General features: G+C 48.4%; 2 protein-coding genes across 2 annotated transcripts in view; one reads left to right on the top strand and one right to left on the bottom strand.

The window, feature by feature from the left end:
* The window catches only part of POC1A (POC1 centriolar protein A), a 100,718-nt gene extending 97,615 nt beyond the window's left edge, over positions 1-3,103 (bottom strand). Inside the window, exon 1 of the mRNA XM_070359191.1 lies at positions 2,963-3,103. The gene's annotated coding sequence lies outside the window, so the exon portion shown is untranslated. The remainder of the gene's footprint in view (positions 1-2,962) is intronic.
* A 1,598-nt stretch (positions 3,104-4,701) lies between these two features.
* On the top strand, positions 4,702-18,761 carry ALAS1 (5'-aminolevulinate synthase 1). The gene is made up of 11 exons (XM_070359153.1): positions 4,702-4,859; positions 5,870-6,088; positions 9,849-10,097; positions 10,844-10,993; positions 11,803-12,025; positions 12,879-13,063; positions 13,594-13,773; positions 14,109-14,273; positions 16,186-16,454; positions 17,152-17,314; positions 18,455-18,761. The coding sequence occupies exons 1-11, from the start codon at positions 4,718-4,720 to the stop codon at positions 18,613-18,615; spliced, it is 2,106 nt and encodes a 701-aa protein (XP_070215254.1). The 5' UTR covers positions 4,702-4,717; the 3' UTR covers positions 18,616-18,761.
* Positions 18,762-18,995: the final 234 nt, after the last annotated feature.

Here is an 18,995-nt window from a genome sequence, read left to right as displayed (position 1 = left end):
CACAGCTGGTGACAGTAGGATGACCCCCACCCCACATACCTCCCTTGTCTCCCTCTTGCCTCTAGCCTCCCTCGCCCCCCAATTCCCTCCTCCACACTAGGCTCCTCCAGCCTTCTCTGCGAGACCCTCAGCCTGGCTGTTCCATCAGAGCAGTATCTCCCTGATGCCAGGTCCCAACTCCCAGGTGGGTCCCGTCCTTCCCGCCATCATCCGTCCCTGCCCTGTCCACGCTGGTCACCGTCTGTAACGGTCCCTTTCCTAGGGTGTGTCCTCAGCAGCTCAGGGCAGGGAGAGAGGCTCCTTTGCACTGTGCATCCAGCAGTGGCCAGAGGAGGTGGGCTCAGTCGGGTCCCTTCACTCCACCCTATGTCATCACCCCATCACTGCTCCATCACCTCAGGGGGCCTGCTCAGGCCTGACCTTCAGGCTGGGGCTGGGAGCTGAGGACAAGCTCTGGGGAACCACCTCTGGACCAGTCCGATCCTTCCCCTAGGCCCCCACCCCAGACCCTCCTCCAGAGGCTGAGGGCAAAAGAGCCCAGCATGTGGGCTAGAGAGCCGGGAACCATTACATGTGGTTCCCTTTGCAACCCAAACCTCATCTGCTGTGCGGCCCTGAGCAAGTCCTCTCCCCTCTCTGGGTCTTAGTCACCTGGGCTCTAAAATGGGTTAGGGCTACAGACACACACTCAGATGTCTGCAAGGTCAGACAGCTGTCACTTCTTGGACATCACACATCCTCAGGGTTAGGAACCCACTGGAGGGAGCGCTGGTGGAAAAGTGGAGACAGCAGGTCCTGCCTGGGCCAGCCCAGGGGTTCCAGGCCTGCAGGGTGCTCAAGAGAAGCTAAAAATCCGAGTTTCAGTTTAAAAATCTCCAGGTTGCTACATCTTGCCAACTAACTCACATTTTTATAAGCACTGTGTAGGTCAAACAGAACTTGTCTGGGCCACAGTTTGTGGGTGCTAGGCTGGAAGGTTAGATTCTGGGGTCCTCTGGGGCTCTCTGGGAAGATAAGTGTTGGCTTTTGGGGGCGTTTCTTGCTCTCTTTCAACAAGAGTGCGGGGAGTTGTTCCTTGTGGACCACTCTGACCTGCCTCCTGGAGCATCTGATGGCTTTGCTCCACTGTGGCCCCTTCTCCCCCTAGTCAATAGGAGCCTATCCCCTGCCCCACAGATGGCTTCACAAACCCAGGCCCAGGCCTGCCCCAGGTAAGCCAGAGCCTGGAAGGACCAGAACAAGGCAAGTGGTAGGGGCTTCAGAACCCTCCTGTCCCAGCCAACCCCCAAATTCCTAACATAACTCCTGGGCCCGATCACTATAAACCCTGGAGCTCGTGGTTTCCAGCCCTCCAGGGCAGAGCTGAGCTGTTTCCAGAACCTCTAGCCCCTCTACAAGGCTGGCCCCTCACCCACCATTATTCATATAGGCACCGATACCCAAACGGGCACTGCAGGCCCAAGGCCAAGGCCACACTGAGCATCAGTAGCACAGGCTGAAGGTTTTGCCTGTCTTCAAGACTGTCCCACGTCCACTGGGGTCTCCTCAAGAGGAAGGCTGGCAAGATTTCTCACCTGGCTGGCAGATGTGGAAACTGAGGCCCAGAGGAAAGCACGAAGCTTGCTCAAGGTCCCTGGGCTTCATGATCCTTAGAGAGGGGCCCTGCTAAAAATAGCTCCTCGGACAGTGCAACGGCCCCTGACGGTGAAGATGACGCAGACAGGGGAGTCGGGGAGGCTGGGTCCTAGCGTCATTCCCAGAATGGAGCCTGACCTTGCCTGAACTACGGAGGCTTGGGCTCCCCCGCCCAGGACCAGGGTGGTAAGATGAGTGTTTTACACCACAGCTCTGAGGAGGGAGGCAAGACAGCAGTGAGGCTGGAGAAAAGAGAGGGAAGGAAAAAGCAGAGGCAGGGAGAGGAGAGCAAGAAGGCTGAACTCAGGAGAGGGATCTCAACTCTGTCAAAATGGGGCCCACCCACTGAGACAGAGGGGCACTCTCACTTCACAGATGCATAAACTGAGGCTTAGGGCATGGGGTAATTTGCCCAAGACTCCAAAATCAAAAAGTAGCACATTCAAGATTAGAATTAATAGCTTTAGCCTTTGCCCTTCTAGCAAGGTCTCAGGGACTTCCACGGTGGTCTAGTGGTTAAGAATCCACCTTCCAGGGCTTCCCTGGTGGCTCAGTGGTAAAGAATCTGCCTGCCAATGCAAGAGACGTAGGTTCCATCCCTGGTCTAGGAAGATCCCACATGCCTTGGAGCAACTAAGCCCGTGCACCACCGCCCAGGAGCTGCAACTACCGAGCCTATGTAGTACAGCTTCTGAAATCTGCACGCCCTAGAGCCTGTGCTGTACAACAAGAAAAGCCACTGCAATGAGAAGCCTACACACCACAACTAGAGAGTAGACCTGACACGCTACAAGTAGAAAGAGCCCACGCAGCAATGAAGACCCAGCACAGCCAATAAATAAGTAAGAATCTGCCTTCTAATGCAGAGGACATGGGTTCAATTCCTGGTCAGGTAACTCAGATCCTACATGACACAGGACAACTAAGACTGCATGCTGCAATGACGACTTAATGCCATCAAAACTTTTAAAAGTAAATACATAAAGTTCTTAAAAAAAAACAAAAAACAAAAAACAAAACAAGATCTCAATCTGGAAACCACTCGTGCAGCATTTCCCAAGATGTTGCCTCAAGCTACCCTATCTCCACATTATGAGGAGGGAGGCCTGGTTAAGACGCAGATTCCTGGGTCTGATTATTTCAGTCCCATACCGGGAAGCTATTTGGCTCGTTGTGGCCTTTCTCATCTAACTACCTAGCTGCATTCCTGCAGCCCAGCTATTCAAGCTGACTCACACTGCCCTCCAGGACAGAGCTGGGTTTTCCTACTCTATGCCTCACCTACCAGTCTTGCAGTCCCATAGACACCCACCCCTCCAGCCAGTACCTTTCTTCTGGAAGCCTTCCTTGTGGCTGGGATTCCCCTCTCCTCCAGTGCCTGTTGGAGTAATAGCCTTTTCCTCCATCTGGAATTATTTACAACATTCTATTTCACTTTCTGTGGGAGTCTTCTGTTTCCTAACCTTTCCTTCTATTAAACAGGAAATTCCCAGAGGGCTGGAAACTTGTTGGTTTAAACAATTGGCCTCTGAAATCCATGACTTCACCTGACCCTCTGCCAAACACAAGTGGCAAGGCTGGGAGAGCTTTACAAGGAGGAACAGAGCCTTAGAGAGGTTGTGGCCTACCTGAGACCAAACAAGATCGAGCTGAGGTTAGAACCCATGTCCAGCTCTGATATCCAGTTCTTCCAGCTTCTGCTTTGCCTCTGATCACTCCAACAGCCCCACAAGGTAGGCAGAATGGGGATTATGATCCCATTGCTCAGATAGGGAAAGTGAGGCCCAGGGATGGGCAAAGCCCTCAGTACCATGTTTACTCTGTTCTGGCTGCACTTGAGTCTGATCTTTTCACTTACATTCTCTCCAGCTGTTGGGCACTGCACAGGGCCCCTCAGCAGGATGGGACAGAGTTGAGCCCTAGGTTCCCAGGCAAAGCTCTCATCTTGGAGCCCCAAACTGGCCCCAGTGCCACTTCGGACCCTGGTGCCTCCTCTGCAGGTTGACTTCCTTCACCTGTCTGGCAGCTGGCTGGAGACTCAGAGAGAGGCAACTGGGGAGTACTGGACCCACCTTGACCACTATCACTCTAGACTTTGTCCCTCTAATTAACACCTACCTGAGGAAGGAGCTACCTGGGCAGTCCTTTCCTCAGGAGAAGGGGAGAGCAACCCTGAGCCCGGTGCAGGCCCAGCACAACCAAGCCCAAGTTAAGCTGGGAAACGTGTGGAGCAAGGAGGCCATGCTGGCGTTCCTGACAGGGCTTTGTCAAGCTGTACCCTAAAGGTGTGGTCTGGGGGAGACTCAAAGGAGGTAGGGCCAGTTCAACTCTGGGAGAAAGCCCTGAGTCACCCAGTTGGTGCCCAGACCGGGTGGCCAGCAAGGGACTTTGGGCAGCCCACAATGGAAAATAACCAATACGTGCCAAACCCAAACTACGGGTCAGACCCCATGCTTCCACCGCCGGCCCCCCTGAGTGTGTAGTGTGTGGGTTCCATCCAGCCCTGTTCCTTGTGCTCCTTCTCTGCATCAGGTTAAGTCCCTTTATCTCAGACCACAAAGTGCAACGGATAGGTCTGCTTCTGCTCTTAGAATCCCTCCCTCCAGGTCCCTGGGAATCACCCCCAGGACCACACCATGCTTAAGTCAGTCCAGTCCCATCTCCTCCGGGAAGCCTCCCCTGTCCCTCCCTTTCCCCCACTCCCACCCACATAAAAACAAGCCTGGGTGAGTCAGATACTGCTTATTACCCTGGTCTGGAACTCCTAGTTTCCTCTCTCTTCTCTATTCCCAAGGTACCTATTTTTAGAGCCGTATTACCCCTCAGTTGCCCTAGAGGTGTCCCCCCCGCATCTCTGCCCTTTTATGCCCCACAAATGGTTCTGAAGCACAGGGGTACTTGGTGGGGGGAAGCGGCAAGGTGGTGTGGGATGAAGGTATCCACTCCTGTACAGCACTGCACTTCATCCCCACTACTGGCAGTCCCAGTTATCCAGTCAAAGTCCAAGGAGCGCCTCCGCGCCTCGCCCCGCCCTGCCCTTTCCGCGGCACGCCTGCGCAGAAGCCGCACTCGTCCACGGCGCATGCGCAGCTGCCCATCTGAGTGTATATTAGGACGACAGGGATCACGGCCTGAGGGTTCTCGCAGACAAGGGCAAGGCTTGGTTCGACGCTTCCACTTGGGTACCTGCGGCCTCCGCCACCTCCGCCGAGTTCCCCGCGCAGGTGAGGGCCCCGCGCTCTGCGTGCGGCGCAGCCGGGGGCAACCCGATCCCCGCGTGCCCTGCCTGCCGGCGCCCCGCTGCCCTAGCCGTTGGGACCCCATCCCCCACCGTACTAATCACCCTCCACCTCGGGGTCAACTTTTTTTGTCCCGATCTCCTACCACATCGACCCCTTCCGCCATTCCCCATTTAACCGACCACTTTCGAATGGCCATTTGCCATTTAACCGACTGCTTTCGAATCCCTGTCTTAGACACCTCGTTAATCTCGAGTCCTAGACACTTCCTCCCCCACCGCTACCCGTTAACTTCTGGCCTCCCCTGCCCAGGACCACCGCTTTCCGCCAGACCCAAGGCCCTCGTTTTTTAACCCTTGCTTCTTCGCAGTTAGTCCAAGCGGCATTTCCCCTTGTACCCTTGGCCTTCTGTACGCCTCTCCTTTCTCAGTTATGCCCAGTTCATGGAACTGTAGGGGCATACCCTCGGGGAAATCCTGGCCTCAGGAACCCCGGGCTGGACTGGATGCCTTCTTGAGAGTTTTGGGAGTGTGTGGGGACCAGGAGAAGATCAGGATCCCTAAGAGTCCTCTCTGCCTGGATGGATGACAGTGGCTTCTTCCCTAGCCTCACTTCACCACTTGGGTGGGTGCCAAGGTGTCTTGTCTGCACTGTGCATCTTTCTCAAGGAGCCTCTGACTTCCCAAACCTGTTCCTGACTTGTCCCTCATGTCCCAGCCCCTTGGTTATTACTCATCATTATTTACGGTATTTGGTAAAGTAGCTTTGCAGGTGCCTTTTTAAGTAGCTGGGGAATGAAGAAGATGGTGATCTGGGTTGCGTGTGGCCACCACTTCTTAGTCTCTCATCAGCGCTGTCCTTAGACATTTTTGAGTGAGACTCGTTAGTATCCCAGGGTACCCTTGCTACAGACTTCAGGTGACAATCCAGTGACCTTGGGGTGGTATTTGCACAAATATTAACAAGTGTTGGTGTCACTCCTCATCTTTGTGCAGGATCAGTGTACCTCCGGGAGATGGAGACTGTTGTTCGTCGCTGCCCATTCTTATCTCGAGTGCCTCAAGCCTTTCTGCAGAAGGCAGGCAAATCTCTATTGTTCTATGCCCAAAACTGCCCTAAGATGATGGAAATTGGGGCCAAGCCAGCCCCTCGGGCCCTGTCCACTTCAGCAGTACTCTGCCAGCAGGTCACAGAAACCCCTCCAGCTAATGAGAGTAAGTGTCCTTAGCAATGAAGTAGAGGGTGGTGGGATGTCTGCATTCATTACAAGACCCTGGAAGCAGTTCTTGTGCACAGTGCTGACGAGGGTCACGCTGAGGGGGTTACTGTGTGCCAGGCTCAGTTCTTTACATAGATTATCTCATGGAATCATCATCCTAACCCCACAAAGTAGGCACTTTTAGTTTTCACATCTTTAAAGGTGAAACAGTGGCCAGTGTTCCACCTTATGGATTGCATGTTGGTATCTGTTGGGAGTTTGTCAGTGCCTCATTCATGGAAGCCTAAGAATCTAGAATCTTTCTGTAAAGATGGAATCTAGAAGTCTGTAACTTCTAAAGTTGTGATTTTCTTCTTCTTTTTTTTCCTTGCCTTTGCTATGTTGCCTGACCTGTGCCTTTTGCCCTCAACTGCTTTCTCTGTGCTATGCCTTCCCAAATTCCTGCTAATTACTTAGGCAGTCACCCCCCTTTTTTTTTTTAATCACTTGTTTATTTGGCTACACCAAGGTCTTAGTTGCGACATGTGAAATCTAGTTCCCTGACCAGGGATCCATCCCAAGCCTCCGGCACTGGGGAGCAGAGTCTCAGCCACTAGACCATAAGGGAAGTCTGAGTCACTTATCTTATACTTTTATCTTTTTGTCTGGCTCCAGACCATGTGGGCTATTCCAGACTAAACCATCTTCAAAGTCAATTCTGTTAGTTGCTCAGTTGAGTCTGACTCTTTTGTGACCCCATGGGCTATAGCCTGTCACGCTCCTCTGTCCACAGGATTCTCCAGGCAAGAGTACTGGAGTGCTTGCCATTTCCTTCTCCAAGCAGGTTCTGTACCATCTGAGCCACCAGGGAAACCCAGAAAGTCAACTGTGCCTGTGTGCTTTTCAGTTACGTTAGGCTACACTGAGGCATCTAGCAACCCCTGAATCTCACGGGCTTAACACACAAAAGATTTCTATCTTGTTCATACAAGGCAGGTCATCTTGTTCACACTTTGGGTCATCAAGGCCATTTTCTTCTAAGCAGTGACCTGGGGTTCACACTTTGGTGTCCTACAGCTTTACTGCTGAAATAGATGGCTTTTGGGTCACTATTGCATGAGGGGAAAGTGAGAAGGTCTCAAATCAGCTCATCTTTTAAAAACTTCATAACAGTAAATTTCAATTTTGAACAACAATAATCAGTGAGAGCCAATTTTGTTTCACTTGTGTCCCCATTTAGCCGCTGTTAACGGAGAAGGCAATGGCACCCTACTCCAGTACTCTTGCCTGGAAAATCCCATGGACGGAGGAGCCTGGTGGGCTGCAGTCCATGGGGTTGCTAAGAGTCAGACACGACTGAGCGACTTCACTTTCACTTTCACTCCCACTGTACTATTTTGAAACTGGTTCCAGAAATCTCCTCTGTAAATATCAGTATTGTACCTTTAAAAGATATGAGTTCTAAACCCACCATCACAGTACCATTATCACATCTAAAAGATGATGCAGTTTCCTAATGTCATCGATACTCACTGATCCCCACCAGCTCTTGGGTATTTTAGCCAGGAAGCAACATATAACAGCTATTGGCCAGAACTAGTAACAGAGCTCCAAATAAATGCAAGCATGCTGTCCTTATTCTTTTACTTTTTTTTTTTTTTTTTTTACTGTGGCCAAGTACATATAAAACTTCCCATTGCAACCACTTTTAAGTATACAGTGGTATTAAGTATATTCATATTGTTCTGCAGCCATCACCACCATGCAATGTCCAGAACTCTTTTCAGTGTCCCAGACTGAAACTCTGTGGCAACTCAATCCTAACTCCCCCCGCCCCCATTTTCCTCCCCCAGGCCCTGGCAGACATGATTGAACTTTCTCTGACTTTGACTACTCTAGAAATGTCACTTAAGTGGAATCATACAGAATTTGTTAAAGTAGTAATTTTTCAACACATATATCTTTGTATATTAATTTTAAAATTTTGTTTTTAAGAAAGAGATCAGAGATTTAGTTCTAGTCTTTTCCAGGAGAGAATTCAACTTTTCAGATTCCACTTAATTCTGGGGAATAATTTACCCTACAGGCTTGTTAGGTATGTTCTTTGAGTGTGAACTTGTAAGAAAAGAATGTTTTTTTCTTTTAGTAGAAAGGATTTAATCCTTTGTAGGATTTTTTTTTCCTCCTTACCATTGTTTAGGAATTAGTTATGGCTTTTTTTAACTGAACAATCAAAACCCTGTTTTACCAGTCTCTTAACAATAGATTCCTCTTGTATTCCTGGTTGAGTAAAATGTGACTTGTCCACTTGATAGACTATTATGTAACCATCCCAGATGATACTCAAAATATTTACTAGCTTACATAGATCTTTATAATGAAAAGGGCATATTAAAACAAGCATACAGGTGGCTCAGCTGGTAAAGAATCTGCCTGCAGTGGGGGAGACCTGAGTTCGATCCCTGGGTTGGGAAGATCCGCTGGAGAAGGGAACAGCTACCCACTTCAGTATTCTGGCCAGAAATCCATGGACTACGTAGTCCATGGGGTCACAAAGAGTCAGACATGACTAGGCGACTTTCACTTCAACAACATACAGAAAAAGTAAAACTTTTTCTAAACCTGTACAAAAGGGGAAAAGACAGTTAATATGCCAAGTTGTCTGCAGTGGTTATGGCAGGGGGTTGTTTGTTTTCTGGTTTTCTGGTGTTTTTGTTTTGCCACACTGCAAAGCATGTGCAACTTCCCCAACCAGGGACCTGTGCCCCCTGTAGTAGAATTGTGGAGTCTTAGCCACTAGACCACCAGGGAAGTCCTGAAATGGTTATTATTTTTTTTTTAATGGTTATATTTTGAATGATAGAACTCGGTTTTTCTAGACTTCCTACAATGAATATGTATTTAATGACTCTTACAGTGAATGAAATGAACTTGAAAGCAATTTTTTTGGCCATGCCACATGGCATACGAGATCATAGTTCCCTGATCAGGGATTGAACCTGTGCCCTCCTGTAATGGAAATGCAGAGTCCTAACCACTGGACTGCCAGGAAAGTCCCATTTCTGGGTGTTTTTTTTTTACTTTCCTTTTAGAAGATTTTGATAAAAACTATATTACTGTATGGAGACATCTTACCCAAGTTATAGGAGAGCCTGGCCTATGACTCACAGGAATATCCCAGGATGATGAAGAAAGACTTCCAGAAGGAAGATGAACACATTTGCTCAAGGAGAGAGGGAAGTCTAGGAAATTAATTCCCAGCCAACTGTGTTAAGTCATGAACTTCTTTGAGCCATTTAGAGAAAACTGATGGTTTATATGTTAAGCAACAGCACGCTTTTGGTCAAGAATCTAAACCAATGTTTTTGGTCTAGAAAATATTAGTAGAGAAAAAGCTGTATGACTATTTCCAATTACTTCAAGAGTGTGTCCTCTCATGAAATATGCTGAGTGTACTTGGGGCAGATTTACTGAAAATAATCCAGCTCAAGAATGCAGGGCCGTTTAGAACTAGAAAGTACTACTTTGGGGATTGATAAGTGAGAGGTACTGTGGGTTTGAGCAGTAGGTGGACTGTGCCAGTTAACTCTTCACAGGAGCATTGTTTCCAGTGAGACAGATGAGAAAGCAGTTGAATTTGCAGAACCCAGGTGTCTGGATCCTGAGGTAGAGGAAGTATAAAGTGTGTCTTCGAGGCAACAAGAGAAAGAAACAAGTGGGCTTCTGTGTCCCGAGCAGCCAGATCCGATGCTTCAGTTTTTCCGTTTCCCCCTCAGAGGACAAAGCCGCCAAAGCCGAAGTGCAGCAGGCTCCTGATGGATCCCAGCAGGCTCCTGATGGGTCCCAGCAGACTGCAGATGGCACGCAGCTTCCGTCTGGACACCCTTCCCTCGCCTCGAGCCAGGGCACTGGGAGCAAATGCCCTTTCCTGGCAGCCGAGATGAGCCAGGGCGGCAGCAGTGTCTTCCGCAAAGCCAGCCTGGCGCTTCAGGAAGATGTGCAGGAGATGCATGCCGTGAGGGAAGGTAAACTGACAGGGACCCTCACAAGAGTGAAGAGGCCCTTCGGCTTCTCCAGACCCTCAGATTTGTCTGAGCTATTACTAGGGGAGTTTTTGTGTCTGCATCTTCCTCTTTTAGGGCCAAGGAGAAAGGTCATCCAGATAGGGGACTGTGTGGTAAATGTGGGAGTTTCTTTACTCTTTGTGTTGTGTAGGGTGTGACCAGCTTTTACAGTAACTAATTTCTGAAAATACCCCGCAGGCATAAACTGTTAACTGGTTGCCCTGTGTTTCTTTCCCATCATCTGGTGGGATAAAAGGGAAAAAACAGTGTTACTACAATTAGTGCTGGTCTTAGGACTCCCAAGGTAGCCTTTATTCCATTTGCGGCTGTATCCATGGAACACACACGGTCCCCAAGAAACCTCGCCAGCAGAAATGATCAAATGGCTGGAATTGTTTTCTATAAAGAAAATTGTCTCAGTTAGGGTTGGGGGGGGTGCAGTGGGGAAGGCATACTAACCAGCCAGGGGGCAAAAAAAAAAAGCTTCAGAGTTTAATGTTCCTCAAAGCTGGCTGGTAGCTCTGAAAACAAAATCAAACAGTAACTAAAGAAGAGAGGCTTCATATATTCAGTTACATCTCACTTTGGTTATGATGGGCTATTTTTGTGAACTAGGCAGTAAGCCATTTTTGACAATATGTCTGGAAGGTATTGTGGACTCAGAATAGAACACTGATCCCCTGTGCCTCTTGTTACTTGTTTTCCAGAGGTTGCCCAAACTTCAGTGAATCCCAGTGTGATTAACGTGAAGACCGAAGGAGGGGAGCTGAATGGACTGTTGAAGAACTTTCAGGATATCATGCGAAAGCAACGACCAGAAAGAGTGTCCCACCTTCTTCAAGATAACTTGCCAAAATGTAAGTCTCCTTGATATTTGCCTAGTGGAAGACCGTTTATAACTTAAACATACATCAGATTAAACATACAATTGCATGGTGAGTTGAGGATTAAAAACCATGTCCCTGGGACTTCCCTGGTGGTCCAGTGGTTAGGACTTAGCACTCCAAAGGCAGGGGACCCAAGTTGTATCCCTGGTCAGGTAACTAGATCTCACACGCCGCAACTGAAGATCCCTCATACCACAATGGAAGATTCTGCATGCCACAAGTATTAATAAGACCCAGTGCAGCCAAATTAATTAAAAAAAAACCATGCCCCTTGCTTGATTCAGGTGGGTGCTCTTGACTATAGTAAATGCCAGTCCTGTTGAGAGCCTGCATCCTCTCTCTTAGCACCTACTGTCTGCTCACGGAAAGTGAAAAGTGAAAGTCGCTCAGTCGTGTCCTACTCTTTGCAACTCCATGGAGTATACAGTCCATGGAGTCCTCCAGACCATTATACGGGAGTGGGTAGCCTTTCCCTTCTCCAGGAGATCTTCCTGACTCATGAATTAAACCGGGGTCTCCTGCATTACAGGAGGATTCTTTACCAACTGAGCTATCGAGTGGGGATTATGTTAAATGCTTGGCACATACAGTGTCCTTTGAGACACATACAGTCTTAAGATGAGGGCATCAAGAAACTTGCCCAGATGAGTACTTCCTTCAGTTGTCCAGAGCCTCCCTACTGCCAAGTGACCGAGCTGGGATGGGAACCCAGGTCTTCCACCAAAGCCTAGATGTGCTTTTTAACCATCAGATTGTACCGTCTTTTGTTTGGTTTTTAGCTGTTTGCACTTTTCAGTATGATCGTTTCTTTGAGAAGAAAATTGATGAGAAAAAAAATGACCATAGCTATCGAGTTTTCAAAACTGTGAACCGGAAGGCGCAATGCTTCCCCATGGCAGATGACTATTCGGACTCTCTCATCAGCAAAAAGCAGGTGTCTGTCTGGTGTAGCAATGACTACCTAGGAATGAGTCGCCACCCACGGGTGTGTGGAGCCGTCATGTAAGTAGCTCTCAGCTTTCAGATACCACTGGCATGAGCATGACTTAGCAACACACTGATAATTTACAGGGATTGGATCTTTTATAGGGGAAAATTTTAAAAGCTAAATTTTTAGCCTTTAAAAACATGTACACATTAATTTTAGAGAACTCTAAAGTGTAAGTAGTTGATGGAGCCCCTCTTTGTGCAAGGGTTCAAGTTTATGCGCTTGTTGACTATATGTCTGCTCACTTCCTACTTCTCCATAAGCAAGGACCCCTCTTACACCAAGCAGTCTTGCACATACGTGCCCTACCTTGTAGGTGTGGATGGAGAAATACAAATTGAGCAGCAGGGGATGGTACAGCCCGTCATTCATGTCCTTCAGGAGGTTTGCCATGGTTAAGGACACCTGAGAGAGTTGCTGGCCAAATTCCGCAAGGAGGCTTGCCAGAGAGAGCCCAGTCTGAGGTTTAGTAATAGAGACAGCCTAAGATTATGGGACTGGTTCGCAGAGGGTATAACCGACACTCAGTCAAGATGTCCCTCTAGAGCCTGAGGTCATGTTATTGGAGAAAGAGATGTTTGTCAGAGAAAAGAAACCTTCGTAAATTAACTAAACTCCACTAAGACTGGTAAGTGGACACTTGCTCTTGATCCCCCCAGAGGCATCATCACCCTGATGTTGAGACTTTCTCCCACCCAGTCTAGACAGGAAGTGGTTGAAACTCCTGGCCCCATATTCACAGGGCAAGAAGCGCTACATCAACATCAGTTTGAGTCTCCTGGATTCTATCGGGAGGAACTGTTCTTATAGTATTCAGAACCATGAGATTTATTTTCTGTTTGCCTTTTTTTTTTTTTTTTTAAAAAGAGACACTTTGAAACAGCATGGTACTGGAGCAGGGGGTACTAGAAATATTTCTGGAACTAGTAAATTCCACGTGGACCTGGAGCAGGAGCTGGCTGACCTCCATGGAAAAGATGCTGCGCTCTTGTTCTCCTCATGCTTTGTGGCCAATGACTCGACCCTCTTCACTCTGGCTAAGATGATGCCAGGTAGGAAGCCTGCTGTGGGTGCCTTAGAACTGTCTGGGTTTCTTAGTAATAACAGGAAGATGACAAAAAAGACTTACCGAAACCATTCAAGAGATACGCTAGGAACTTATAAACTGAGTTAACACTTCACGAAGTGTTACATTCTGAGTTCCAGTGGAGCAGGATAACAATGAAGAATCAGACTTGCAGGGCTTGTCCTTACAGTAATTGCTTCCAGTGTGCTTTGTATTCCAAGAAAATCTTTTGGAGAATTCTCTTAATCATGTGTAGTTATCTTTTGATTGAGTTTGGAGTGAGGCAGCCAGATTTAAAAGGAGATTAACTGTGTGCCACTGGGTTATTTTATATCTTTGGGCCTTCTCAGAGGAGAAGCACTAGTTAGTTATTTTGCCAAAAAGAAACTGGCATGCAGGGTCTTTTTCCTACGGGGCAAAGTAGCATTTTCAGGGCCAAGTCTGTTGTCCTTGACTGTTGAGAAAATAATATGGCTTTGGTACAGATGGCAATAAAGCGCATTTTTGTCTTGTTAGGCTGTGAGATTTACTCTGACGCTGGGAACCATGCCTCCATGATCCAAGGGATTCGAAACAGTGGAGTGCCAAAGTACATCTTCCGCCACAACGATGTCAGCCACCTCCGGGAACTGCTGCAGAGGTCCGACCCTGCCGTCCCCAAGATTGTCGCCTTTGAAACTGTCCACTCAATGGACGGTAAGTCTATCTAGAGGCCAGCCTGAAAACTTTTAATGAAAACAGGGCCTGAACTTAAAAGCGTGATGTTATTTTTGTAGTTTCTTTTCTTTTCACTTTCTGCCAGGATTTTGTAGTTGGGGGACACCGTATAGATTTGGGTGATTGTAGGTAGATATTCTACTTTGGCTTTTACTAAGCTCCAAATCTCCAAACAGTCCAGAAACTGGGGGAAGTTCATTGCTTTCCCCATATTAAAAATATCTTAGAAGGTAAGTTATTGTGTTCTAATCCTTACCAAAACGGAAATCTGTGACACAGCAAGTGCTTCAGCATGGTCTGTGGTCTCTCCTCAGGGGCAGTGTGCCCGCTGGAAGAGCTGTGTGACGTGGCCCACGAGTTTGGAGCAATCACCTTCGTGGATGAGGTCCACGCAGTGGGGCTCTACGGGCTGCAAGGCGGAGGGATTGGCGATCGGGATGGAGTTATGCCAAAAATGGACATCATTTCTGGAACACTTGGTATGTATACTCTGCACAGTCTGTAATCCATACTAAAATTAAATTCTGACTCAGTGGTAAAGAATCCACCTGCCAATGCAGGAGATGAGAGTTCCATCCCTAGGTCAGAAAGATCCCCTAGAGGAGGAAATGGCAACCCACTCCAGTATTCTTGCCTAGGAAATCCCATGGACAGAGGAGCCTGGGGACTAGTCTATGGGGTTGCAAAAGAGTCGGACAAAATTTAGCAACTAAACAACAAAACCAAGGACTGCTGGTCTAATGGGTCAGGTGAGGAGATGGTCTGATAGCATCTAAAGCCTGGGTCATTTTTTTGAGCAAGTTTTCATTTTCTCAGTGAGTGGCACAGCTTAGCAGAATCCCTTGAATCATGGAGGCCTGGCCAGCAGAATCAAAGTAAATCTCATAGCCTAACATGACGGAAGTACCATTTGTTGCCCCCTGAGCTCATTCCAAACATAGTTGTGGGTCTAGGTATACACCGTGACAATAGCTTTTACTCTCTCTACATCAGATTGTTCCCTTATATTAAAAAGAAATAAAAAGGAAGAATTTTAGTGCTGTTCTCCTGGAGCTACAGGTTCAGGTGCTGGGTTGTGAAGCTGAGCTCTGTCTCTAGCACATGGGAACAGTCCAGTTCACCCAGTGTCTTTGTATATCCTCTGCTCCTCCTAGTTGAGAGGCAGCGTCTCTTGGAGCAACTCCAGACTCCATAGCCATGCTGCCTGCTGGGTGTAAGTCTTGCCTGTGTAACTCACTATCGGTGTGACCTTGGATTGGTGGTTAACTTCTCTGTGCCTCAGTTTCCTCATGGAGGTAACAGCAGACCCCTACCTCAGTTTGAAGAATATAAGTGAACAGTATACAGACAATTACTACAGGCCTTCTCTTCGTCTATGAAATAAAAACATCATCTATACAAATTTGAGAATTTCAGAAGTTAGTAAAGCAGTTGGAGACACACGCAGTGGCTGGCTGATGCCACTTTACGGTCTGCACTGGTAAAGGAATGGCAAGCAAAAAAGAGTGTCCTTCAGCCCTGTCAAGGGGCATGAGAACGTTGTGCAGACCAGGAGAGCCTGGGGCTCTTGGGGCAGAGCCCTGCCGGAGAACTCTTGTTCAAGTGTCCTGTCCTGATTCCAGCTGCCCTTTTCTTGTAAAGAGCTCCCATGACGTGGGCCTTTTGAAGGTATGGTCCCTGAGAGATGAAAAGGGCTGGAGAGAAAAATTTTCCATTGTGACATCTTATACCAGTCCAATCATGTGTGGGGTTGAAGCAAGAATGTTAATTACAGAACATAATATTTAAGATTGAGGAGGACTCTTCTGGAGCCCTTAATCTTGAAACCTGAGATCCTGATTATATAAGGGAACTCAAGAAGAAGGAAAAATGAGGCCAGCCCTAAATCAACCATAACAGGGTCTGAGTTTTCCTTGTTGGAGTTTTGTGATTACTTAAGTAGAAATTAATACCGGTCCTGCCAAAACAAGTTAGTGTCTTTAGCTGGCTGACATTCTGGCCTGAAGGGTAACACTCACAGTGAGCACCCAGCTGGACCCTGTCCAGAGCAGGCGCAGTGCAGAATGCGGGGGATGCAGCCGACCTGGGTGGGCAGGGAGGACAGAGGGAGGTGGCACTTGGTGTTAGGCGTGCTGGGACCAGCCGCTGGTGCAACACCTAGTCTGGAGACCTGCGCTTTGATCCTGGTCAGACACCAGCTTGGCCATTTGATTTTGGGCAAGACCCTTTTGTAACAGTCAGCTTTTTCCCTTTTGGAAATGGGCTGCTGTCCCTTGATTTCAGTCTTAGGACAAACAAAGGAGAGAGAGAAGAGTAAGTGTTCTGAGGGTCTGCAGCGCCTGGCTGTGCACATTTAGGGCAGTCGCTGTAATAAATGAACCTGTCTCCTAGGCAAAGCCATTGGCTGCGTTGGAGGGTACATCGCCAGCACGAGTTCCCTGATCGACACCGTCCGGTCCTACGCAGCGGGCTTCATTTTCACCACCTCCCTGCCGCCCATGCTGCTGGCTGGAGCACTGGAGTCTGTGCGGATCCTGAGGAGCACTGAGGGCCGAACACTTCGCCGCCAACACCAGCGCAACGTGAAGCTCATGAGGCAGATGCTGATGGACGCTGGCCTGCCAGTGGTCCACTGCCCCAGTCACATCATCCCCGTCCGGGTAATGGCCTGTCTGTGACTCACTTGCTGGGGGCTGGACCTCTGCACGTGACCAGGAGATGTTCTGGTTCACGCCTTCCTGAACTTGGGCTGGGCAGGGTGACTGTTGGGGTCAAGGGCTGTAGCCAGTGGCTGTCTGCCATGTTTCTGCCTTTGGCTGACTTCACAATGAGAATGAAGCCTTTGAGCCCAGCAGGCTGGAGGTTCCTTCTCCAGCGCACTAGCCTTGACAGGGTAAACACAGAGCTTGAGTCTGGGAAGCTCTGGAAGCCGGAGCTTGGCTAGCTGTGAAGTATGGCTTTTTATTCATTTCATTGTGATACAGGTCTTGCTCTGCCTGCTACAAAGGGCAGCCCTGTTGGCGTCACAGTTGAATTCGTCTGAGTAACAGAGCTGGCATCACCAAAGCTTCCTTCATCCCCAGGGTGCACACACCCCCTGCCATCACAATAGGCTCATGGGAGCTCCCACTACCCCCCTTTGAAGCCTAGGAGGGAGATCAGTGTGAAAGTTACTTCTACTATGGTTTCAGTTCTCTGATCTGTGGTGAACAGCCCTTTAAACTGCAGGTGTCGGGGCAGCACTCTGCCTTTCTGCCAGGCTTGTATGTGCAGGTCGAGCCCAAGCCACTTGGACATGCATGTGACTAGTCTCTGCTGTCTGGTTCCAGCCTTATCTTCTGTTATTATCAATCTTAGGTGGCAGATGCTGCTAAAAACACGGAGGTCTGTGATGAACTAATGACTAGACATAATATCTATGTCCAAGCGATCAATTACCCCACAGTGCCCCGGGGTGAGGAGCTGCTGCGCATCGCCCCCACGCCCCACCACACGCCGCAGATGATGAGCTACTTTGTGGGTGAGTAGCCAGGGAGCTGCCAGAGCCCCTCGGGAGAGTGGCATGAAGCTATCTGCAGCATTTATAATTCAAGCCATTCAGATTTGCCTTTTTCCAAGTAATCAAGAATTCTCAGGTGGTACAGAAGGGTGAAAGACGTTTAGTCGTTTGTTCCACTTCATTGGAAGCACTGAGGGAGCCTGCTATCCGCTCATTGTCCCCATCCATGCCTCTGTCTGTGTGACTCAGGGACCCCCAGTGGTGACTGCTGCAGGAGAGATGCCTCTGACCGCCTAAGCCTGCCCAGGCCTCCAGAGCTCAGCTCTGCACTTCTCTTTTCCCTGAAAACCGACTACACACCTAACCCCTTCTGTTCTCATAGTTGTGTGTAACCCAGGCCTTTCCCCTGTGTCCACCTGAAGGCAGAGACTGAACGGGCTGCCCATAGCTGCCTCTGCCTCGGAGGTGTGTTGCCCTCCTGAGCCTCCACCGCCACCCACGGTGGTTTCCCTGCCTCCAGCCTTTAGGGCTACTCTGCAAGGAATGATCCGTTCCACACAGTGGAGCCATGTGGGAGCAACTTCTTCTCTGAAGGGTGTAAAGTAAAGCCAGACCTGGGTTTTCTCTATTTTTTAAGTAACAGCCTATTAAGATAGAATTCATATAAAACAATTTCTAACCTTCAAATTACATAATTCAGTGGTTTTTAAGTAATGTTGTGCAACCGTCAGCACTCTGATGCCAGAATGTTTTTATCACCTCAGAGAGAAACTTTACACCACTTCGCAGCCACATCCCAGCCTTGATCTACTTTTTGTCTGTGGACTTGCCTATACATAACATTTTATATAAATGGAATCGTACAATATATGGCCCTTTATGCCTGGCTTATTTCACAGCACAGTGTGTTCAAGGTTTCATCTACGTTGTAGCTTGAATCAGCACTTCATTCCTACCAAATAATTTTCCTCAGTACAGATACACCACATTTTGTTTATCCATCAATTGGTGGATGTTTGGGTTGTCTCCACTTTTTGATTATTATGAAAAAGAAAAGAATGCTGCTGTGAACTCTTGCATACAAGTTATTATTGGGGACATATATTTCCATTTGTCCTGGGTATGTACTTCCTCTAATTTTAAAAAACTTGCCCCTCACAGATAACCTGCTGGCCACGTGGAAGCGAGTTGGGCTGGAACTCAAGCCACATTCCTCAGCCGAGTGCAACTTCTGCAGGAGGCCACTGCATTTTGAAATGATGAGTGAAAGAGAGAAATCCTACTTCTCTGGTATGAGCAAGCTGGTGTCTGCTCAGGCCTGAATGTGCTGTGCCCTAAGTTACTCCACCTACCCCAAGTCACGTATCCACGTAGTCCCTGCACAGTTGTCTTTGTATGTGAATTAAATTATATTGATTTTAATCTATGGTAAACATGTAGTCCAGAAAATAAATTCTTGTCTAAATCAGGGTTCCTCTTTTTATTGGCTGCTGAATCAAAAAGTCATTCATCCCTTTAAACTCAGTCTGTATTGCTGAGATGTGTGAAAATATCCTGGTCCCAGATAGTGGCTCCAGACCCTACCCAGGATGGCACAGCCTCTCAGAATGCCGGAAGCTGCTGCTGCTAAGTCACTTTAGTCGTGTCCGACTCTGTGCAACCCCATAGATGGCAGCCCGCCAGGCTCCCCCGTCCCTGGGAT

The sequence above is a fragment of the Bos mutus genome, chromosome 22 (assembly GCF_027580195.1).
Source record: "Bos mutus isolate GX-2022 chromosome 22, NWIPB_WYAK_1.1, whole genome shotgun sequence".
Taxonomy (NCBI): domain Eukaryota; kingdom Metazoa; phylum Chordata; class Mammalia; order Artiodactyla; family Bovidae; genus Bos; species Bos mutus.
This window is presented reverse-complemented; position numbering and strand designations above follow the sequence as displayed.